This window comes from Euleptes europaea, chromosome 7 (assembly GCF_029931775.1).
Source record: "Euleptes europaea isolate rEulEur1 chromosome 7, rEulEur1.hap1, whole genome shotgun sequence".
Taxonomy (NCBI): domain Eukaryota; kingdom Metazoa; phylum Chordata; class Lepidosauria; order Squamata; family Sphaerodactylidae; genus Euleptes; species Euleptes europaea.
In genome coordinates this window covers 29,570,497-29,589,054 of record NC_079318.1, presented here as the reverse complement: position 1 = coordinate 29,589,054, position 18,558 = coordinate 29,570,497, and the positions used below count along the sequence as shown (strand labels likewise).

At 40.5% G+C, this 18,558-nt stretch overlaps 1 protein-coding gene across 4 annotated transcripts in view; it reads left to right on the top strand.

Moving 5' to 3' along the window:
- CEP170 (centrosomal protein 170) overlaps positions 1-18,558 on the top strand; it is a 102,074-nt gene that overhangs the window by 46,511 nt on the left and 37,005 nt on the right. For 2 of the 4 annotated variants that reach the window (XM_056852564.1, XM_056852561.1), the window contains 3 exons: positions 3,065-3,532; positions 9,546-10,183; positions 16,098-16,247. In XM_056852564.1, coding sequence (XP_056708542.1) covers positions 3,065-3,532; positions 9,546-10,183; positions 16,098-16,247 — 1,256 coding nt within the window. The remainder of the gene's footprint in view (positions 1-3,064; positions 3,533-9,545; positions 10,184-16,097; positions 16,248-18,558) is intronic. The other 2 variants (XM_056852563.1, XM_056852562.1) reach the window with 2 other exon arrangements.

The window sequence follows — 18,558 nt, the reverse complement described above, 5'->3', positions numbered from 1 at the left end:
GCAATTTTAAAACAATACGTATATTGAAGGGAAAGTAGCATTGTTGATTTTACTTTTGGGTTTTCTAACTAATAACAGGAACTTTTCCCCTCCATTTTCAGAGTATTAATGGTTAAACTAAGTTGTCTGTTTAATTGTGGTGAATGTATAACAAGGTTGAGTTGAAAATAACTTAGCCATCAAGGAAATATTCTCTTGAGAGTCATGCACTTTAGTAGTTGGTAAAGTCTGGTCCTGATGCCTTCATTAACACTCTCCAACTGTTCACAACTACCTAAAGATAATATTAAATTGAATAGAGAAAAGAGGTTCTGTGATGTTAATCTCCTTTTCTCTTTCATAAATAAATGCTTCTCTCAGTCCAGGACCTATTCTGCTTCTACAAAAGCAGTGCATATCAAAACAGATGTATTCAATTGTTGTTCTCTTATGGACTTACCTTGAACCTTGGCTTCCTTTCCCTAGCTTTTCTCTTAACATCTGCTGCTTTTATCCTTCTGCTCTGCAGCTGTCAGCCCTCTGCATTACTTGCTTCCCCCTCTGTGCTGTTGTCCATTCCAAGCAAAAGTTTATGATCTTCATCTCCCAGAAACCTGATTTGATTTCTTAATTTTGAATCTATATGCACATCCATTTTACATTTACTGCTAAAATTCATGTTATGCACAGCCAGCTCCACACTGTTTATTAGTTATACAGTTTTATTTTAGAGTTGCTCATCTATATTATGGTATAACAGAAATTCTTAGGAGCTGTACATACTTGTGCACACAGCATTCCTTATTGGGAAAGGTAAGGATGGTTAACACAAGTCTAGTACCAACTTCCTCTTAAAAAGAAAAGCAAATTGACCAGAATCCCCCAGGTGGCAGCAGTGTCAACTCAGGCTGAAAAGTATATTCAAAACACATAAGCTGAACTGAACCACAAAATGTATTGTAACTTTGGTCTAAAATTAAAAACCTTACCGCCTTTTAGAAGGATTTTTGTAGGTTAAGTGGCTATGCTTTAGATCTTAATTGTTTGGTAAAAAAGTATTTATCCCATTTTAAATCACCAAACAAAAGATGCCATGCAAGAAACTTTTGTTTAACTGAGATTTTATTCATCAGTCACTGATCTGGGCCTTATTAAAGACTCACCCACCAGTGCAGGTACCCTAACTAATAGGTTGCCAATGGAATGCCAGCATTAGGGACAATCCCATTCTGGTTCCGAGCATGAGGCAGCTAAAACTGCCCTTAGCTTACCCTTGCCTCCATATAATAGTATGCCAAGGGGAATTATAGCTCCAGGGATCAAACTGGTGAAGTCCCAGCACTGAGGGCACTCCCCACCCCAAATCCATGAGGTCAGTTTTGGAAACCTCCTCAATCAAGAAATATTCATAACTTTAAGCAAAAGCCCACACTGTTCCAGCCAACATAGGCCAGTGTAAGGTCAGGCCTAATTGAAAGCAAACAGTCCACCCTGACAAGTAGCAAAATTAAGCTTGTGAAAAAGACCCCTTTTCCAGCCAATTTGAAAGAGGCCAAAAATTCCTGCTTGGCCCTAAAGCAACCAGCTAATAGTATATAAAAATGATAAATAGAGATTCCAGAGCAACCTTCATATGTAGTTTTTATTTTTAAAAGAGTTATTTGTATATAGTGCAACCCTTCAAAATTACTTAATGGTTTCCCCATTTGATCACTAAAGTAACACATTGTAAACACTAATGCTTTCATACCACAGAAACATCACAGGATGCTGTGTTATCACTTGTCTCATCCCTTACTATTATAATTCATTTCGCAGCATCTGCAGCCATTATGGAGTTCATTCATGCTGTAATGTTAATACTGCCAGCCTCTGCCCTGCCCTTTTTGTAATTCCACCATTCATCCCTCAATGAAAACTTGGTGAGGTTAAAGGGGAGACTCCTAAAAAGGAAGAGAACTTGAGCAATATCTTTCCCCCTAACCTCTGTATCATGTTTGCTCTGTCTACTTTTGAATGCATTCTGTTTGATGCTGTGGCTCTTTTTTTTTTTTAATCTACGCTCTGAATATTACTTTGACGTTTTCTTAGATATTTGTTGGCTCTTGAAATTCCAAAGTTCTTAGCTTTTCTATATTTCTTGAAGTATCAGTGAAGTTCCTTAATTCAGCAGTCAGAATCAACTTTCCAGTTCTCATTTAGCATCATTAGCATGTGGTGCATTCGCATTGCAGGCACTTGGCAAGTGAGCTTATTATGCTAAAATGCATAATATGCTAGCAGCTCCACAAAAAACTTTGATTTAGCATTTATTCAAAATGCACGTTGTGACTCTCTTCTTCTCTCACTTTCTTTGTTCCATCAAAGAGCAAGATATTTACAACGTTCTGCATGTTTCTTGCTGCTATAGTAGTTGTAGTCCTTTTTATTTTCATTGTCTTCCCCTCCCCCCTTGGACTTTTCAAAAGAGCTGAGCTTATTTCCTTGGCTTCTCCATTAGAAGCATTAATTTTAAATCTAAATTAAAAACCAAGTGTATATTTGCACATCTGCATTTGTTCAAGAAAATACTTATTTACATAAACCATTGTCAAATTTTAAAAAATCTTCACAGATAATTTTTTTGCATAGCACATGAAATGAATTTACCGCAGGTGGCTGTTCATCAGATGAGGAATATCTATGCCAAAGATCTTAACCTTTTAAAAGTATTATTTCTTCCAAGTAATTTAAAAGACCAGTCATTTGCAATCCGATCCTAGATTGGTTTTAAGTATTTTTCCATGGCTCCATTAAAATACATCTCCTTCTGGCATCCGTGAAACTGTTGGAGTACAAATTTTCCTTGACAAATTCTTAGTGAACTTTCTTTCCATTAGACATGATTATATTCAAGCATGTCTTCAACCCGACAATATCAACCACAGATAGAGATGAATTGCAGTTCTGGAACTATATTGTTCACTCTTCCTGCAGACTTCCTTTCCAAGAATTATCACATGGCTTTTATGTGAATTCTTAAATTCCTTGAAGACTCTGAAATTCTCCAATACTGTGAAATCTATTTCTTTATTTTTCTTAATAGGATGCAGCACAGATGGCAAGCAAGCTGAGGAGCAATCTGCAGCTGCAAGTGAAGAAGAGCCTTATCCTTTTTGTAGGGAGCCAAGTTATTTTGAAATCCCTACAAAGGAATTCCAGCAGCACTCTCAAATGCCAGAGGGTACTATTCATGAGATCCCAACAAAAGACATACACATAGCAGGGGCAGGGCATGCTTCATTTACTATTGAATTTGATGACAGCACCCCAGGAAAAGTAACCATCAAAGATCATGTCACAAAATTCACTCCAGATCAGCGCCACAAGCCTAAGAAGCCTTCTCCTGGCACTCAGGATCTTCCTGGGCTTCAGTCTGTGATGATGGCACCAGAGAGTAAAGTGGCAAACTGGTTAGCACAAAACAATCCCCCAACAATGATCTGGGAATCAACAGAGGAAGAGTCCAAAAGTATTAAGAGTGATGTTCCAGTCTACTTGAAGAGACTGAAAGGTAAAATAATTTCATCTGCCTTTCCTTCCTTTGCCTTGAATATTGCACAGTAAGTATGCTAAGTGGGTGTTCATTGCACTGTTATAGATCAGAATGTTCTGAATGACCACCAATTCTGTACCTAGACCAAGAAACTGAATATATGTGCTTGACATAGCCAGAGATAACAAGGTATAACATTCATCGATACATTTCTAAAACACTTTCTTTTGAGTACTACTGATCTCTTTTTGCATAATGACTTCTGATCTGTAAAGGATTAAGGATGGATAAGTACTCAGGTTTCATTTTTCACTTCAACATTCTTGTTTAGTGTATTTTCGGTGATGGTTTCATAGGTATGCGCACCTCGGAAAAAAGGCACTCAGTACTTTTTTAAATTTGGATTTTGGGAAGGGTATAAATGCCAGTATTCAGGGTATTGACCCCCTGATACCATTTCAGGATTTTGGGATTGGGGATTTTTTTAGATTCTAGAATTATTTGCTTTTCGTTATTCGCTATGGGGGACTTGAAGGAGGCTGGAGTGTCTGATTTTCTACCAAAGGACACCAAAATAGCAGGGGTCAATTTTACCACTGTCCTTTTCCTGGTAATTCAATTAAAATAGTTAAATTTTAGGTTATTTTTATAGGTATGGTAGGCAGGGGCTATAAGTTTTGGTTGCATGATTTAGGATTGGCTAAACATTTCCTCTCTTAAATACATTTCTTTCTTTAAATTAAACCACTTTCAATTTTGCCTGTTAAAAAACTGACTTATATTGTATTGCTTTTGTGAGGATGTGCTACCTAAGTCACCCTGAAGACTGATGATGCAAGTTTCACAGTTTTACTTCAAATGTTTTCCCAAGAGATTGGATTCAAGTGTGGTCTTCCATTTTTAACTTGTGATATTGTACCTACTCAGATATAAGAGATTTTTCAAGGTTTTTCAGCAAAACAGTGTTATGATTCCTTTTTATATGAAGGAACTTATTCTTACACATTCAAAGAAAGATTGATAGCAATTTTTGTGTATCTCCTAGCATGAAAGAAATACTGCTTTTAAAATTTACCCATAAACGTTCAAAATCAAATGTGAAAGTATTTTAAAAGCTGTCTTAATATTTCTGTCACCAAATTTACCGTTTTTTCCGCTCCATAAGACACACTTTTTTCCTCCTCAAAAGTGAGGGGAAATGTCTGTGCGTCTTATGGAGTGAATGTGCATCTTATGGGCCCTAGCCCGGTCCTTCCGGGACTCCCAGAGCCGGGCAGAGGGACCCCCGCCCTCCCGCCAGCCGGCTGGGCATGCCGGAACAACGCGAGCCGGCGTTCCCCGCCCCAACAGCCAGCTGGGAGGCGGGCGGGGCCGCACAGAGCCCGCTGGGCGCGTCGTCCCCGATCCGACGACCAGCTGGGGGGGCGTCTTATAGTCAGGTGCGTCTTATGGAGCGAAAAATACGGTAAATGAGCTTGTTCCTTGGGAACATAGTGATAATTTACAGGAAATTTCATAAACCTATTTTTCATGTAAATCTTGCTGCAATTTTCGCATCCTACTATTTAATATAAATCTAGAAGACCAACGCAAAGAGCACAAGGTAAAGGAGGTTAACCTAGTTTCTCTTTGTTTTTAAAAAAATCCATATACCAATAGCAAAGTTGGCAAAATCTGATGATATTTAAGTTCAATGACTGAAGCTGTGAACGGGCAAGACAAATCTCTCTACAAATCTGTGAAATCTAAAAAAAATACACTGAGTTGTTTAAAAACTCAAATTATAAAAGGAGAGCTGTAGCTTTAAGCAGTAAATTCCCTCTAGTGACTGTTGTTAGGCAACCACAGTATTCCAGGCTGGGTTTCTGTGAGTAAAAAGAGGAGAAGTCTGGGTCCTTTCCAGGCCTATTTTGGCCTTTGAGGGAGGACTCATTGGGGCCAGGCCTGGCTAAGGTTTCTAGCTCCAGGTTGGGAAATCCTGTAGATTTTGTGGTGGAGTCTGAGGAGGGCAGGGTTTGGGGAGGGGAGGGAGCCTCAGCCGAATATAATGCCATAGAGTCCACTCTCGAAAGCAGTAGTTTTCTCCAGGATAATCTGGAGTTCAGTTGTAGTACTGAGAGATCTCCAGGTTCCACCTGGAGGTTGGCAACCCTAGACCAGGAAGCAACCTCTGGTGACTTGATATCCACCTGATTTCCATAACTAGGACTGGCTGTTTGCTACTTTTCAAAAGCAGCCACCCTATGAAAGCCAGTGTGGTGTAGCATTTAGAGTCTCAGTGTAGGACCTGGGGAACCCAGGTTCAAATCCCCATCTTCCCACGAAAGCTCATTGGGTCATTTTGGACCAGTCATATACTTTCATCCTAACCTACCTCACAGCGTTGTTGTGAAGATAAAAAGGAGAAGAGTGGAATGATATAAGTTGCTTTGGTTCCCAGTGTGGAGAAAGGTGTGGTATAAATGAAGTACATAAATAATAAATATAGCTGAAGATAGGAGGGAAATAAAAGGTAGGTTGGTGAATGGCTGAAAAGGAGAGAATGAAGCAGAGAATGGGGGCTGCCAGGAGGAGGGAAAGGGAAAATAATGTGGGGAGGGGGATAAGGGGAAAGTGAGGTGCCACTCCACAAGTTCTTGAAGGCTCCCTACCATGCAAGTGGGCCTGGCCAGTTGCTGGCATCACACAACTGAGCAACAGTTTTTCTAGGTAGAGGCTGCTGGGCTGGGAGGGAAAGCTTCAGACAGAGGGGCAGATAGACTCATAGAGTTGGAAGGTACCACCAGGGTCATCTAGTCCAATCCCCTGCACAATTCAGGAAATTCACAACCACCTCTCCCCATACACACCACCAGTGACCCCTACTCCATGCCCAGAAGATGGCCAAGATGCCATCTTCTGGGCATGGTAATGGTAGGTTGGGTGGGAAAGAGATAGGGTTGCCAACTCCAGGTTAGGAAATTCCTGGAGATTTTGGGGGTGGAGCCTGGGGAGGTGGGGTTTGAGGAGGGGAGGGGCCTTAGAAGGATATAATACCATCGATTCCACCCTCCAAAGCAGCCATTTCCTCTATGGAAGCTAGGATTTCCAACCTCCTGGTGGGGTTGAAGATCACCCAGAATTACAACTGCTCTCCAGATGACAGAGATCCGTTTCCCTGGAGAAAATGGCTGCTTTGGAGGGTGAACTCTATGGCATTATACCCTGCTGAGGTTGCTTCCCTTCCCAAACCTCACCCTCCCAAGGTTCCATCCCCAAATCCCCAGGAATCTCAACCTGGAGCTGGCAACCCCAAGGGGAGCTGACCTCTGTAGCTGGAAGATCAGCTGTGGTTCCAGATCTCCAGGCCCTACCTGGAGGTTGGCAACCCAAGAAGGAAGCAGGAGAGAGCCGGAGGCTGTGGGGACTTTCAGGAAAGGGAAAGAGAAAATAGTGGGGGAGGAGGAAATGAGATGCCTCCCTCAAGTTCTTGCGGGTTCCCACTTGTAGAGTATAAATTTGATTAAATTAGTACATTGAGTCTGACTGTAATTTTGAGTCTTTTAACTTTCTGATTGGATCATTGCTGTGAGTGATAGCCAAGCGATGTGCACATATTTTGCATTGGCTAGAGGCTGTACACAATGGTGGTACTGTTTGCAGTGGATCTGAGCAGGCATAACAGTTCCTGGCCAAGAACGATACACAAATGGCTTACATCTTCTGTATAGGAAGGGACTGTTGTAATTGCAGTCCTAGCAGGGGTGTTGAACTCATTTGTTAGGAGGGCCGAGTACGACATTAAATGTCATTTGTTGAGGCTGGGCCATGCCTCGCCAGCCCGTATTGAGTGTGGGGGTGGGACAGGTGGGGGCTGCTTTTTGCAGGCCAGATAAGAACTCTAAAGGAGCCAGATCCAGGCCACGGGCCATATGCTTGACACCCCTGCCTTATAGTATCTAGATCTCTAAGCGTTCCTGAGGTTTAATGCAGTTGTTCAGGATTGGAGATGAAGCGAGTTAGCTGACATCCTGCTATGCAACACAGCAGGTTTACGTATCACACCCTGAGAAATACCAGTGATCTTATTACAATAGTAAAATGTTACCCATCCTTCTGGTCCCTTAACTCTGGGATTGCTGTATATATCTGGTTATTTCATATGTGTACTAGTGAAAAATGTTTTCATTTCATTTTCAAATATTTAATGTTCTCCATGAACTCTTGGTCTGTGGACCATAAAACTGTTTCCATGCTTCTTAAAAGCTAAAGCTTGCCCTATTTTGTGCTGGCTGTGTTCAGATGTGATATGTAAAAGTTCATTGCATTTGATAACAGTATGATGTAACTAATAATCTTGATTTGGAAATCATAACAGGATGGAATGGTATTTTGGGAAAACCATTCTAAATGATCCACATCAAGAGTTAGAGCAGAAAATTTAAGTTGTAGATAGTATGTAGCAGCAAAAAAATAGCAAGAGTCCAGTAGCACCTTAAAGACTAAAAATTTCTGGCAGGGTATGAGCTTTCATGAGTCACAGCTCGCTTCTTCAGATACAGCTAGAATGTGAGTCCATATATCCTTAGGTACAGAAGAGTGAATTCAGACACCCAATGGCAGTAGCATGTAAATGTCATTAGCAGGTAAATACAACAAACAACAAAACTCACCAGTTTATGCAACCACAGTAGATATATTTAAAATAAAGCATAACTGGCCACAAACGAACTTATTCATAAACAATGTGTATGTATTTCTTATGTATTTCTTATTAACATATACTCATTAAAGTGTAATACCCTACAAGTACATAAATACTATAACCAAAGATAGTCAACAGGTAAATAGTGTCCATGTGATGATTAGGCAACAAAAAGCCAAATTCCAGTAAGAACAAATTCTGTAAGAACAATGAAGATTTTCTTCGAAAGTCCCACGTGGTCATCCACGAAACCCATTTTTCCATGAATTTATCATCCTGTCATAACAAAATTGGGATTTTATGAAAGCGGAGTCCCCGTGGAATAATTCTGATTCTGAGCAGTTGTTCCATAGACCTAATGCTTTTGATTATTGAACAGTCTTCCCTAGCAGTTAGAGACCCATTTTCTTAAGATTTTTTTGGATCATGCATATATTGGCTCCCTGAAGAGTGGATACATACACATTGTTTATGAATAATTTGGTTTGTGGCCATTTATACTTTATTTTGAGTATAATAGCAGGTAAATGACATTAGCAGGCATGTGAATTAGGTGTGATAAGCAGAGGGGCAGAGGCATTACCAGTGCTGATTTCTCCATGCCTATTGTGTGTGTAAAGTGCCATCAAGTCGCAGCCGACTTATGGCGACCCCTTTTGGGGTTTTCATGGCAAGAGACTAACAGAGGTTATTTGCCAGTGCCTTCCTCTGCACAGCAACCCTGGGTATTCCTTGGTGGTCTCCCATCTAAATACTAACCAGGGCTGACCCTGCTTAGCTTCTGAGATCTGATGAGATCAGGCTAGCCTGGGCCCATGCCTATTACCCTTCTTCATATCACACCTAATTTGCATGTCTGCTAATGTCATTTACCTGCTGTTGACATTTACATGCTATTGCCATTGGGTGTAATTCTTCATGGGCTACATTCAGGAAGAAGGTTTATTTCTAGTTCATTGAGTGTTTGGGGTCTTCTTTTCGGTAACTGTTTAGCAAATATAGTTGGATTGGGGGTCCTGTTGATCTTATGTGTCCACGTGTTGGTGTAGCTGTTGCAGCATTGTTCAGATTTCATCAATACTTAAGAAGTAAACGTTTTCTGAGTGATTTAGATGCAGCTCCCTCTCTGATTAGCTTGCAAAATACTCAATTGTTGCATGGTGAGTCTGAATGTGTGCGTTGTTGCTATGGGTAGCTTGCAGGGCTTGTTACTAACAGTTGAGCTCCTTACAGAGAAGGAAGTATTGTCCCTGAATTCACAGGTTTGAGAGACTGCTTTGCTGCCATGTATGTATTACTAAATTTCTGTTTTGTTTAATTTTATTATTATTATTATTGTCTCTGCAGGAAATAAACATGATGATGGGACACAGAGTGATTCAGAAAACGCTGGCGCCCACAAGCATTACTGTAAGCGATCAGTGCTTGAAGAACAGTTAAGGCATCATTACACTGAACAAAAAAAGCAGCAGGCAAAAGCCCAGGAGACAGGAAAACACCCAGACCAACCCGCTTTAAGTCAGACTGCTTTTATGATTGAGTTTTTTGACGAAGGCCATCCCCGGAAGAGGCGATCTCATTCCTTTTCTCAAAATGTGGGAGCTTTGTGCCCTGAAATGCCTTCTCCGTCGCCTCATACAAAAACTGAAAAAGTGAGACCCGCAGCGAGTGATTCAAAAGGGAATCAGTTACCTTTGCAGCTTGGCTCTACCCAACAAAGACCAGCACATGCAAAACTTTTAAAGCAAAAATCAGAAGAACCTTCTGCTGTGTTGCCTTTCTTACAAACTGCCTTGTTAAGAAGTTCTGGAAGCCTTGGACATAGACCAAGCCCAGGCGATGATATGGAGAAAAATTTAAAAAGCCAGGTAGCGGCAGTAACTATTGAAAAGGATGATGATGACCAAAGTGATAAAGGTACTTACACTATTGAGCTGGAAAACCCCAATGCTGAGGAAGCAGAAGCTCGCAAGATGATCAATAAGGTAAGGAGTTTAAATGTATTGAGACACATACTTGTGGTGCCTTTGACAAGACACTAGTAAGTACAATAGTTTGAGTACTATCTTAAAAGGGCAGTGATGATATTGTTTAAACAATACCATTCACAACATAACTACACCATCACTACTTAAAATGTTTTCTCATACCTGTTGTTAGTATTATTACCATAATCTTTTTAAAGCAAAATTTTAAACTCTGAAAGGATTAAAGGACACTAGTTTGTGTGAACAACTCTTTAATATATTGATGATACTTTATTTTAGCTAGATCTTTTGGAGCACTAATCTTTCTAAAAACAGATAAGCTTATTTTTATAAGTTATCTATATTGATGGCAATGTTGCAAACTGAATGAATAAAGACTAGTATTGCTTAAGAATAAATAAAAGACTACAGAAAACAATAAGATTCAGCATGGTACTTTCCTCCCTCCCTCCCTCCCCTCTCTCCCTCCCCCCCCCTCTCTCCCTCCCCTCTTTCCTTCTTTCCTTCTTTCTTTCCTTCTTTCTTTCTTTCTTTCTTTCTTTCTTTCTCTCTTTCTTTCTCTCTTTCTTTCTCTCTTTCTCTCTTTCTCTCTTTCTCTCTTTCTCTCTCTCTTTCTCTCTTTCTCTCTTTCTCTCTTTCTCTCTTTCTCTCTTTCTCTCTTTCTCTCTTTCTCTCTCTCTCTTTCTCTCTCTCTCTCTCTCTCTCATTTAAAAAATATCCTTAATTTGAGTACTTGCAACCATTTAAATAAAGTTGGCATGCCAAATAGAGAAGTTGAAAAGAAAAGTTATTTAAAACATTATGAACTATTATATGAAAAGGTTAATGCTTTTTATTTTAAATTGCACGCTGCCACTCCTTCCTTCTCCTGGTGCTTTTGTTGCAAAGCATAGCTTGCTGCTGTTCTGTCCAGGCTTGCTTGCTCTGGAAAGCACTGATGTAACAGCAAGTTACGGCTTGCCGTGAAAAAGAAGGTATTGAAGTGTGAAAGGGGTGAGGAGGAACAATGTAACTGAAGCTTGCTCATATGTTGCCACAACATTAGATTTAATTTAAAATTTTTAAAGGAGGCTTATTATAATCCATTCTGAACATGTATTGTTTTAGTTAATAGTTGTATTCAGCAACACTACTCAACTAATGGCAGAAGGAGCATTCCTTGCCAAAACAGAATTTTGCAGCGTCAGCTCATTTATACATGTTAAAACGTATTTACAGCTACTTTTTTGAAAACGTTAGATCACTGGGAACTGGGCCCTCACCCCTTCAAACATTTATTCCGAGGGACATGTCCCATAAAATGTGTGCTAATTGTTTTTGCTATAGAATGAGATGTGCTCTATCTACATCTGTCATTTTCCGTTTTGCTGTCTATTCTTGTTCTGTTAATCCTGTACATCTATTAGTAGTTCAATTTTTGCTCTTTAGGAAACTTTTCAGCCAAGCTAATTGCATGCCTCTTCAAGTCAGTGCCCATTGTTCTCCTCTTAAATTAAATTACTATGCCAGTGGCAATGCAGCAATACACAAAAGTGCTTTTCAGCTGAAAGATCTTAAATAAGCAGAATAGGACCCTTGGATCCACTTATAAGAGTTTCTGTTAGGATTTGTTCATACTAGATTTTTCAGAATATGTTGCTCAAGAAGATTAAATGCAGAGTATCAAACAATTGCGTAATTCTATTCTTGTGGGTGCTTAGATTTATTACTGTATATTGCCACTCGGGGCCTAACTACATGATTCACTGTTAAAGGTTCCATCCTGGGGGACTGTAGAACATTCATGCACTGGAAGTTTCTGGGTAAAAGTTAAATTCCCAGGGGCACCAGGGCCTGATTCAGACTGCAGTCTTAGGCTCAGATCCTGCCTAGATTTTCACTGATCCTCCCCTCCCAAGGGGAGGATCCAGTTCCCTCTCAGTTCCCAGGATCCTTGTCCCCCAGGAGCAGCATTTTAGGGGGCATTTTTGGCTGCTATAGGAGGAGGGTAATTGATTAAAATCACACACACCCCTTGTATCCACAGAAATCTAGGCAAGCTCCAACCCATAGTGAGTGGGAACAATGGGTTTAAGTCTCCATACTGTTTTGTTTTTTTAACCTGAAATAGCTCCAGAGACCCACTGTTTGCCCCATTGGGGAAAACTACACACAACATGTCATGGCCGGCAGTCTGACTCTCTGACGCCAGTGTGTAGGCGGGGTCAGGACAGCCGACTGGGTACTTTAAGGACCAGCCTGAAAAGGGTGAGGGGAGGCGAAAGGCAGGAGGCAGTGAGACAGATGCTGAGGAAAGCTGACGAGAGGAGGAGCGAGCTAGAGGAAGAGACATCCAGAGACTCCCCTGACCAGCTGGAGCTAGAAAAACAGCAGGCAGCTGGGAAGACCCAGCTGTGGAGGAGGCGAAGTTGAAATAATGTTAAGGATGAGGTTCTTTTCCTGATACAATATTTTGTTTTGGAGAAACAGGAAAAAGGATAGATAAACGTGTTTTGAAGGACTCAAGTGACCACAGATGGGACCAAGAAAAACTATAGGCACATACGATGCTTCCTTTTCCCTTGTCAGTTGCATGAAGCACATCTAGACTGTGTTTATTAAAATGCTGAGCTGCTTGACAGATTCTGAAGTTTTGGGGGGAATGGGAGAAAATGTGTTATTTGCATGGTGCAACAGCTGAGCAGTGTCCTAAAACTAAGAAGGCCTTTCCCCAAGGGCTACAGAAGCCCAACCCTTTCGTCTACGGAGGAGAAGTAGAAGGACCGAAGCTCAATGGTAGAGCATGTGCCTTGAGCACATAAGATCCCCAATTAAATCCTGACACCTCCCGGTTAAAAAATATATATCCGTGTGTTATACACTGGTATGTTAAAAGAAAGTATCAAGACCAATGAGTAACTGTTTAACCTGTTTTCACTTGAATGGCAGATCTCCGTGCCTTATATACACTACTTTACAAACTACTTACATTTCAGAATACGTTTGCAACAAACTGAGAGCCCATGAGAAATCACCAGAGGGGAACAATTTGGAAATCATCTAATCATTCAGCTCCAGGTTTTTCTAAGCTTTCTGGGATTTGAACACACTGACTTCTCTTCTTCCTCTTCTCCCCCTTCCTTTTAATTGCCACTTGTTCGCTATCAACATTTGGTGCATATTTAGTCTTCATTAGGCTGTTTCATTTCTTATTTTGTTTGGGGTTTGGAGGTTTTTCCTTTTAGTTAACTTACACGCTCATACTGTTCTGCATAGCTAGAGAGTCCACAAAGTATATAGAGATCCCTACCTTGTTTGTAGGTGGTCCTATTATTTAGTTTTTGCTGTGCACACAGTCAATTTAATGTCAGTGAAAGGTGTTTTTTGAGAAATACCGGCACAATTTTAGTTCTCGTGTTGGGCAAGTGGCAACAGTTGTGCAGTTCTCTAGATTCAGACCATAATAAGGTGTCTTTTCTGAGTCCATACTATTGCAAATGTATGTCTACAGGATTACATATATCTCAAATGAGACGTAATTATCAGTAATGGGTTGGATCAAGACTAACAGCGTGATCCACAAGGGGGGCAAAAGTGGTGCAGAGATGGTGTGACCCCAGTGCCAGCGTAAATGTCACTTGCGTTGGCATAAGGGGCACTTACAATAGCACTGGGGCTGTTACGATGGTGCCAGGGAATGGCACAGCAGAGCCATGCTTGGGCGCCAGCAGAGCCATGGTGTAGCGCACTTCTACTGCAGGGGCTTACCCCGGCACCAAAGGGGGCGTCCCCAGGGGCGACAGGACTGGCATTAGTCAGCTTTCTGAGTCCTTTTGCCCTGGGAACGCCCACATTTCCCAGCGCAAATTTATGCTGGCAAAAATGTTGGTGCAGCCCCATGGAACTGCATACAGCAGTTCCACAGGGGTTGAGGGGGTCCCTGTTGGATTGCTGGCCGCAGCGCAGCAAGCCATTTAGGAGGCGACTCGGTTGCACCATAGCCGTGTCATCCCCCCTTTGGACTGTGCTGCTCTTATTCCAGTTGCAGAATGGAACTTTCCTGCCTCCTTTCTCCCACTGTAGTCTACTGATCTCTATGAAATGCTGGTCCTGGAGGATAGGGGACCCTGACACAAACGACATGTGGGGGGAGAAGGAATTGATGGGAATTGCCAAATTTCGTCTCTCATCTCCCACTTTAGCCTCAATTGACCCCTAAAATGGTGTTTCTGGAGGTTAGGAGCAACAGTTTGCACTGTGGAGGAAAGGGGATAGTCATGCTCTGCGGGGGAAAGGGGAAAGTCATGCTCTGTGATTTGAAGTTCTTCTACCCACTCAAAACTCAGGTGGATTTAAACCAATATGTGTGGATTTTTGAACTGATTTTATGTGTTAAGAATTATGTAGATCTGTACCCTTTTTAAAAAACATATGCAATATGCTTTCCCATTAGCAGTTCACTTTTTTGAAGTATATTGTGTTAACATCTTGTGGGAAAATATCTGTTTCAAACTTGTGCAGGAGCCCAAGAAGGCTGTAGATACAGGGTTCCGTTCGCAAGTTCAGTTTCTGCTGGCAGAAAACACTTCTGTCAACAGAATGGAACTTTCCTGCCTCCCATTGAAGCCCACTGAATTCCCCATAGTGCTGCTCCCATGATCAGGGAACCCAGAGAGATAGCGTGAATAGTAAATCAGAGGTCTGTAATGATGAGGGGAGTTGTTGGATATTGTCCCCCCTTCCATTAAGAGAAACGCAGTCTGGATACGGGGGCTCACTTGTTTACCAAGAAAGTCAAAAGGTCCATGGAGATAGCACATGAAACCTTTTGTGAACTATACTGACTAAAATAAATTGTATTGATTAATATGCTTAAAGAATTTTATGCTCATATTTTAGAGGCAGTGCCCATTCACAAATTTGTAATAATACCTTATTACTGAATTTATGTAAAGAGATATAGATATATGTGTGTGTGTTTTAAATTAAAAGATTTAGTACGCATTCCAGGTATTGTTTAACTGTTAAACTCCATGTGTAAAGTGCTCAAGTCCATTATGAAAGAAAAATTGATTTGTCGTGTGCTTTCCCTTCATAATTTAAGTGTAGGAAATCAGTAAAGGTATACAGATAAATATGTGTTGAATATGATCATGGATTAACCAAGATGGATTTACTGAAAGGGGCATTCCAATAATAAGGGTACCTGAATAGCCTAGAGTAGCCTGAGCTTGTCAGAGCTTGCAAGCTAAGTGGGGTTGGTCACATTTAGTAGTTAGATGGGAGATCACCAAGGAAAACCTGGGTTGCTATGCAGAGGAAGGCAATGGCAAGCCACCTCTGCTCATCACTTGCCTTGAAAACCCCATGAGGGGTCGCCATGAGTCCATTGCGACTTGAAGACACTTAAGAAGATAAGGGGCATATGTAAAGGAGTTATGTTTACTTGCTCTAGCCATAAATGCTTAATATAAGGGTTGGGGGTTAATATGGGGAAGGAGTTGTTTACTGGGACCCAAGTCCCTCTGGCTGCCTTGAATTCTACATTATACTAGCTGCCATGTGAGTTCGTTTACTGCCCCCTTTTTGAAACATCAATGATTCCACATGTTCTCTGAATACTAGACTCCTGACCGTGAGCTATTTTTATATAAAGTATTTATATAGATATATATATTAATTGTAAAAATAGTATTTGAAATGCCGCAAATATTTTTTAACTTTACAGTTAGGTTTTTCTTATAGTCAGATGAGCAACAAAATTCTTTCTATTTTTGAAGCAAATGGCTTGCAAAATTTACACGACGTGACTTATTAAAACTTTTAAATGATGGGCTTATTGAATTGGTAGTGGTACCACCCATACATTCAGGCTGAACACTATCAGGAAGGCTTTCAGTTAATGTGTGTGATGATTTTGTTTTGTTTTCAGGTTTTTGGAGTGGATGAAAGCCAGGATTATAATAGGCCTGTTACCAGCGAAAGCCAGAAAGATTTAGTAAGAGATTGGGCTATAAATTCTGCTACAATAGTGATGGAAGAAAAAAGACAACTGAGTACCACTGGATTTCTTGACACAGAGGTAGAATTCAATTTTTGCAGTCATCATCTTTTTTCTTCCAATAAAGGAGAGAACCTTAATTTAGTCAGTGATAAGTAGGTAACAAGCTAAGTTTGTTTAGAGAACATTGACTAACTTCTGTATTAATCTTTTCTATCTCTGATTTCTTTATTAGAAATTCATTATCTTTAAAAAAAAGGTTAAAGTCCCCTGTGCAAGCACTGGGTCATTCCTGAGTCATTCCAGGAACCCTGACCCATGGGGTGACGTCACATCCTGACGTTTACTAGGCAGACTTTGTTTACGGGGTGGTTTGTCAGTGCCTTCCCCAGTCATCTTTCCTTTACCCCCAGCAAGCTGGGTACTCATTTTACCGACCTCGGAAGGATGGAAGGCTGAGTTAACCTTGAGCCAGCTACCTGAAACCAACTTCCGTTGGGATCAAACTCAGGTTGTGAGCAGAGCTTGGACTGCAGTACTGCAGCTTACCACTCTGCGCTACGGGGCTCCTTATCTTAACTTATCTTAGTAATGGGAAAAAAATGGGCAGTTTTCAGTTATTGCTCTTGTTGCATGCACCACATAGCATGCATTTCAGTGCAATGTTGCATGTGTGTATTCTTATAATACACAAGAAATGAACACAGGGTTTATTATCCAAGGTAAATATACATGGCAGATTTTGCACATAATTTACCAGAGAGTACATGGGAGTAGTCAACCACACATCTAAAATTCATGAGTGTTAAAAGAAGACTTGCAAAATCTGAGCTCAAACAAAAGGGAGTTATTTTTTTCCCTGTAGAAAGATATAATTAACTTCTGTAAAGGCACTGCCATCCTTCGCCTAGGAATCGGTATAGGTAGTCACAAGATTCATACTATAACTTTGTGTTAAATAAACCTCTGTGTCAAGTTTGGTAGACCCTAATAATGTTCTATGGCTTCATGAAAAGTACTCAAATGTCTTAGTAATGGTTACATTAAAAAATCTAGAAGCACATCACTACTTAATCAGACTGCTGATCTTCTGCTTCTCTTCCTTGAAACTTCTTTTGTCCTTTGAAACTCAATGTAATCATTACCCACTTTTCCTTCACTCAAATGAAGTTATGTGTTGTGTTTCCTTATTATTCAGTATCATATTTCATAGATTTTATATCTCAGCATTAACTTACATAATCCCATAAGAATCTAGTTCCTTATCAGATTTTTTTTGCTAAGATTTGCAGTGTGTTAGATCCAAAGACCTGTGAGCTCCACTCTGTTTGCAGCATAGAAGTTTTCCACTTCACCTGAAAAGCTGCCCCGGGGACTTAATCTTCAGAAACAGCATGGAATGAATCCCAAGGAGAAAAATCACAGAAACCTTATATGCATCTTTACCATAAGCAAAAGACAGTTTAGATTGTATCCACAGTCTCTTGAAACAGCTTTATGTCTGAAATGAATTTAAACTCTTTTGGACAAAGCAAAAAGTGATAGAATTCTCAGATTGCCTGTTCAATAATGCAGTGCAGTCTGGGTGGTATCCTTACATCAACTTGAATCAGCCCTTTGGTGCTCCCGGCCTTTCCCAAGGAGAATTCTAGCCCACTTTCAGGACAAAGTTGTCCGTATAATCCAAGTAGCTTCTGTCATTTCATCAAAATCGTATTCTGGAAGCCGGCATATGCACACTTTTCAATGCCTCTTGCCATGTTTTCAATTGGATTTTTTTTTTAATTGAAGCAAGTGTAATACTGTAAACCTTGAAACTGATGACTGAATTCTGACACAAAGGGACTGTTTATACAGAACAACCTGGTTTCTGTTGGCTTCACTTGAATATTTCTCTTTTAATATTTAGAGGAGTGCCTAGGCAAGAGCTGGTGTAACTAGAGGACATTTTAATCTTGCCTTTCTCCAAAAGTTCAGAGCAACATACATGGTTCTCCCCTCTCCATTTTATCCTTGTAACAATCCTGTGTGGTAGCTTAGGATGAGAGAGGATAACTGACCCAAAGTTGCCCTTTGACCACCCATCACTGAATGAGGATTTGAACCTGAGTCTTCCCGCCTTGACACTAACCACTACACCATTCTGGTTATCTACTGTACGTTTAGCCAGGGATGGGCAACTTTTTCAGAATATTTTTATGAGTGAAGGGTGATAGAAAATTTATGTATTGGTATTTCATGTAACTTCCACAACACTGTCCTGAACACAGCTGATGTCAGTCTGTGTCTCAGCATACTGAGTATTGATATTCAGAAACGTTTTCCATCAGATAGGAATTAGGCTGTGATAATTATTTGGGAATAAAGTTGAAAAATTCTCAACTTGCTTCCT